The following is a 5,795-nucleotide window of genomic DNA, read 5'->3' on the forward strand; positions in this document are numbered from 1 at the left end:
GGCACCTACAAGTCCTTGTTGCTTTTTGCAGCCTCACCTGGGACCTCCACCTACATACCCCTTGCCCACGGTCCACCTGGCAGGCATGCCTGCACCCTGCCCTGTGCCTTGCTGCTTCCCAGGTGAGCCCCAGACCTGCCCTGTCACCATGTGTTTGTTTGAGGTTCAGCACTGTCAAGGCACCTGTCCCCGTCGCCACCCCTGCCTTGCGCTCTCTGTTTGGTGCCGGGTAGGGGCACTGCCCCACCTATGCTGGGGCCACCCTCAGCTGCCATCTTGCCTCCGCTCAGTGAGCAGCCCTGCTCCGTGAGAGAACAGGAGGTAACAAAAAGCATTTCCAGACATGTTTTTTTTAAAAACATTTATTAACACTAACATAAATGCCACTTTAGGTATCCCCTTGAAAATTCAAATATCAATACTGTGTTGCACGCAGTTTACAAGAACACCAACATTTTCATGTGTTTTTCAGAAAAAACACACTAGTCCAGACTATAATTTTCTTTTTTTATTAGCTGAGTGGCAACTTCAAAACCAGGAGGTCTGGTTTCGGTGTTTAAGGGTAGGATCAGAAGTGTACTTAGCAGGCCCCTGGAAAGAAAGAAAAGTAAACTTTAGTTCTTCTAAGTTTGCAAAGTCCTTTAACAGCCTTTTAGTCTTCAGTGAGGCTGTATCTACAACCTTCCTAATCACAAGGTGAGGATGGGGATTGGGGTGCAAAAGTTGATGCTTGCGTTGCTCTGCATTGCTGTGCCTGGTGGCACAGCACTTGCGCAGCCTTTGCTAGCCCCAGCTAGCCATGAGTTCTCAGCTTACATGAGCACCTAAGGCATGAGCCCACAAACCATGCGCTCTCCCTCTGCTACAGCAAGCGATACAGAGGGCCATGGGACAGGGATGTCCCCACCAGTCCTATAACCTTGAGGGATAACCACCTGCTCTGTAGTGGAGGACTGGCTCACACAACTCTATATAACATTTAAAAATGCTAAAACAGTACAACTTATGTTGCTACAGTTCTGTTGCGTTTGCAGCAGGTGTGATCACCTGATCCACAAGCTGCCAGCGCAGCCGTTTCAGTGGATTTGCTAATTAGTCCAAAGTACCTGACTGAAGCACCGGCTGGAACTGGCCAGACATGCAGATTTCTTCCTGCTTCTGACGCACGATGCGCTGAATGGCTGGGGGGAGGCCACGGGGGTTGCGCGAGAAGATCAGAGAGTAGCCGTCATCACAGGAGCCATCCTCCTTTAGACTGCGGCAGGCATAGGTGATGGCATAGTTATCATAGTCTGTGTCAATCACCCAGTAATTGTCCCCTGAAAAATCAGAACACACCTATTTGGCACAGTGGGCAAAGCAGCGCAGAAGTGGACCTGGTTGTCCTGCAGGGAGACACTTCACTTCAGCACAGGGCAGAGATAACTGCCCAAAAGATCCAAAGTCACCACCCACAAGTCAACACCACGAAGTAAAGAACTAGGGCAAGCACTGGGCATCTTGAGACCATGTTGCTTACCATGATGCTCAGTGCATTTTCACCTTTGGTTTCTTAGGCTAGAAGTATCAGCAGGACTAGGACTTTCCAGATTTTCAATGAAAAAAAATTGCTTTGTGTTTCTAGGTCAAGGGAGGGAGGCGGGGCATACAGATTAAATTTTGGCCATAAAGATTATATTTCCTATATAAGAAGCCTCAGCAAAATATGTCTTCTTTTTTCCAGCCTTGCTCAACTAAGTGCATTTTGGTGTGGCCTATCTGCCGGTACTAAATGAATATACCTCTTTCATGCAATTGCAGGCCAAATCCCGCCCAGCTTCCACAGCTGGATTCCCACAGCTATGGGAGGCTTGAGCACAAAGTATGGGGTGTACAGGGTGCATAAGCTCATGTGAAGCTCAGCACAAGCAGTTTCTGCAAGGACTCCAGTTAACAGCTCCATTCTGTTGAGTTCTGCTGTGTCTGCTGAGGAGAGCTGCACCTTGCTGCTGGAGTGCAGATGTGGGTCCACATGTCACCTCCCATCAGCTGTGAGAAGTATGAGGATGACTGACCCCCAGCAGCTTTATAATGCCCACTGTGGGGCCCAGAAGGTATTGCTTCCATAGGATCAACACCCCACTTGGCTGTACAAAGCTTGTGTGCATGGCCCATTGCCTCTAAGTTGCATCCTCCCTGTTTGTCTATGTAGTGTATAGGTGGGGTCTCTGGGGAGTCTCTGCATCCTGTCATTTCTCTGGAGATAGATAGCACTGCTTGGTTAAAGCTTCACCCCCCAAAAAAGATGCTTTGTCTCCACTTGGAGCAATATGAGCTCACCTGTTTTTTCCCAGCTTGTATACTGAAGCACACAAATCTAGGCAGCTGTAACCTATTGACCAGCACTGGGGGAATTTCACTTACCACCACTGGAGAGGTAGCTGGCCAGGCCCTGGTAGGTCATGTACATTTTTGCTGGAGTGGTTGGGTCAGGTACTGTGTACTGAGCCGCCCTGTCCGCCCCTGTACGGACCAGCCATGTCGGCACAGATCACCCAGAATCTGCAACAAAATCCATGAAACTGAAGGTAAAATCCTGCAACATGTGAACTTCAAATGGGTGTCACTTACTCAGGACTTGGTCAAGAACCAGGATATGCTTCAGCACAACTGCATCAGGCATGGGCATGGCCCTTCTTAATGCAAAGTCACTGTTTGTCATTAAGTAATACATATCTGTGACACCCCCTCATCACTGACAGTGCATTGCTGGGGCAGTGCTCTAATGCTCCTTCAGCTCTGCAAGCTTTTTACTACTCATTTCTGTACCGGCAGACAGCTGCCAATCAAAATGCCTGCAAAGCTTCATTTGTCCCAACTCAAAATATCCTGGAGTGCTGTCCTGTTAAGATTTATAAAGTTCATAGCCACCTGTTCAACTTTATTATTCATGCAGTTAGACAATTTTTGGTAGTTAACACACAATAGAACTAGTGCTAGCCTACTGAAAGCTCCAGATTTTCTTTTTACACCCAGAAACTATTTAATCCCTGTAATTCCTCATAGTAACCATGACCAGCAGGCAGAACTCTTAAGATTCCTTCCATCTGTCTATTCAGGCATCACAATAGCACCCAAGAGTTAACCACATGTTTTCCTCAGAGGTCCATCCAACACTGTGTGGAAAGATCTGCAGAAGTAATGCTCACTTAACGCCTCTCCTTCTCCTGGACGTGTCAGTGAAATGAGAGCTGTCCTGCTCTCACAGCCCCACTGGCTTCACTAGCTCCTCTCTCTTGGTTGCAATTCATTTACCTAAACACTCCATTAGTTATAAACATTTGACTTTATGCAATAGTTTTGTGATGGACCCAGACCAGTACCAGGCTGAGAAGTAACCCAGGACTCAAATGTGTCTAACCTGTGTCTTGTACTATATTAACTTGATTAAGCTTTCCTTTTTGATGAAGAAAACCCTGATGTGTTGTGTGCTTGAGACAGATCACCACGCATGTCCTCCTCCTCTAGTACCTCATGGCAGCAGGTAAAAAAAGCTCACCCAAAAAGCTTCACTCGGCCCTTAGAAGATGCTGTCATTGTGCCATCTTCCTCCACAGTGTATTCAGCAGAGATGTTGTCCTGAAGGAAAAGGCCTTCTGGATCCTTCTTGGCCAGGGCATACCATTTTCCTGCATACTAACATGAAAGAATATTAATATCTGGATTAATCACCATGGCAAGATTAGCACAAAAGTACTATTGGAAACACAGTTCCCTTCTAACTACCCATTGCCTGGCCTATGGAGAAAGTCTGAATTTGGAGGGGTATGTAGCAAACAGGTCCTGCTATGCCATCTGAAGAACCCTTGCTGCTGTGGGTCTGACAGCTCTCCACTTCTGTGTGCACATACTCATTGTCACATGAGACGTTCTTGTTAGTGACCCTGCACTGAAAGCTTCTTCCACCCTGAGATGTCTTCTATGCTCCTTTGCTGGAGCATAGGTTCAGCCTGAGCATGAGGAAAAACGGTTTCACTGTGAGGGTAACAGAGCACTGGACCAGGCTGCCCAGAGAGGTTGTGGAGTCTCCTTCTCTGGAGACATTCAAAACCCGCTTGGACGCGTTCCTGTGTGACCTGGTCTGGGTGATCCTGCTCTGGCAGGGGGGTTGGACTGGATGATCTTCAGAGGTCCCTTCCTACTCCTAATACTCTGTGATTCTGTGATTCAGGCAAGTTCTTGCCTTTTCCCATTCAGGCCCCTGCTTTTCCGTGGGAGATGCCATCAATGGAACCAAATTGCAGCCACAAGGACCTCTGCAAGCTGGCTGGAGACACTCTTGTGGCAGCCAGGGGCCACAGTTGGTCTCTGATGGTGAAAAGGGTCTACTCAGTGAAGCAGAAAGTGATGGCTCTGGGCACTATGAAGAGAAAAGGATGTGCTGGGGAGACAAGTAACAGAGGGAAATGAAAGGACACTAAAAGGAAGAAAATCTCTAGGAAAAAAAATGGGTCCCTGAAAATGTACAAGCAGTATGTAGTAAAATGAAAACAGGATCTTAACAGCTGACTGACAAGACAGGAAGACTCTCAAAAGCTAACTTTATTATTAGAAATATTGAGGAAAGCAAAACTTAGCTCTGTTAAATGTAATTCTTCAGTGAAGCTAATGAGATCAGTTGGCAAGTTACAGGCTGAAGTCTGAAACAGAGGCTGTAATTCCCAAATACAGGAGCCTGAGAAAAAAACCCTTGACTTTTTAAAACTGAGATCTTCCCAGAGCTCTCCCCAGATATGGATTTGTTTCCAGCAAAGCCAGTCTTGTACAGAGGAAGTGCTGGCCCCACCCCAGCTGCAGGAGGAAGTGAAGTTTGCTGAAAAACAGTCAAAATAAGTGCCGGCACACCTATCTGGACCTTTCCAACACCACATTAGTCCTGATTTCCTTCTCAGAGGCAAGCAGACTGTTCTGTTCAAAAAAGAGTAAGAAAGATTCTGTGTTCAGGATACTCAACTAGAAAAAATTCCAGTTTGCTATGACTCCCAAGAATGGCTGGTGGATGCAAGGCCCCCAGGGCATGTATTTGGGCTTTGTCTCCGGTGGGGATCTGAATTGTTTCATTCACAGGACCATGCAGATCTGAGATCTGTACTGAGCTTTGAGCTAACAGAAGGTGATGTCTAAGAGAACAACATCCCTGACTCTCAAGGCCAGTTTTACCATAAATAACACTCAGGAGGTTAAACAGTAGTGAGAAAAGTGAACTACAGGTACAGCATCCAAGAGACAGCGTACAAAAGCAATTAAGGTGAAGAACTCTTTTAGATTAACACAACCCTGGATAAACAGTTTACATATGAACCTTCTTCACATATACTGTTGAAGTAACCATAATTACCCTTTTTGGATCAAAGTTGTCTTTCACAGAGAAAGACTCCACTGCACAGGTCTGAGCTAGGCTATATTCAACAGTGGAGAAGACCAAGGCCAGGAAAACATACTGTGCGTATTTCATTCTGCAAGACAAAAGAAATCGTGGAGTTTTATTTCATGCAGTACATGTGGGTAGCTAGTGCTGTGTCTACAGATACATTCCTCTCATTGTAAAGCTAATTTATTCCCACTCTGAGTAGACTACCAATTCCACTGAGAAACCACTGGGTCACTTTGGTGCCTAAATCCAGCCAAAACTGAGCACCAATGGCAATTGCTTTGCAAGAGCGTTTTGCTCGCCAGTAGTAGTATTGCGTTTCATGATATTTTTACATTATAAATCAAACCAGACTCTGGATAAGGTTGGTAAGAACTTATAAAAA

General features: G+C 46.2%; 1 protein-coding gene across 1 annotated transcript; it reads right to left on the reverse strand.

Annotated features, from left to right (window-relative positions):
* Positions 1-1,106: 1,106 nt before the first annotated feature.
* On the reverse strand, positions 1,107-5,494 carry LOC104543888 (purpurin-like; the record flags this gene model as incomplete). The annotated part of the gene is given in 5 exon segments (XM_010188604.1): positions 1,107-1,319; positions 2,404-2,491; positions 2,493-2,541; positions 3,539-3,675; positions 5,378-5,494. Coding segments are annotated over 5 exon segments (604 nt in total), but the record flags the coding sequence as incomplete, so codon positions are not given.
* Positions 5,495-5,795: the final 301 nt, after the last annotated feature.

The sequence above is a fragment of the Mesitornis unicolor genome, unplaced genomic scaffold, assembly GCF_000695765.1.
Source record: "Mesitornis unicolor isolate BGI_N332 unplaced genomic scaffold, ASM69576v1 scaffold49877, whole genome shotgun sequence".
In the NCBI taxonomy this organism is placed as follows: domain Eukaryota; kingdom Metazoa; phylum Chordata; class Aves; order Mesitornithiformes; family Mesitornithidae; genus Mesitornis; species Mesitornis unicolor.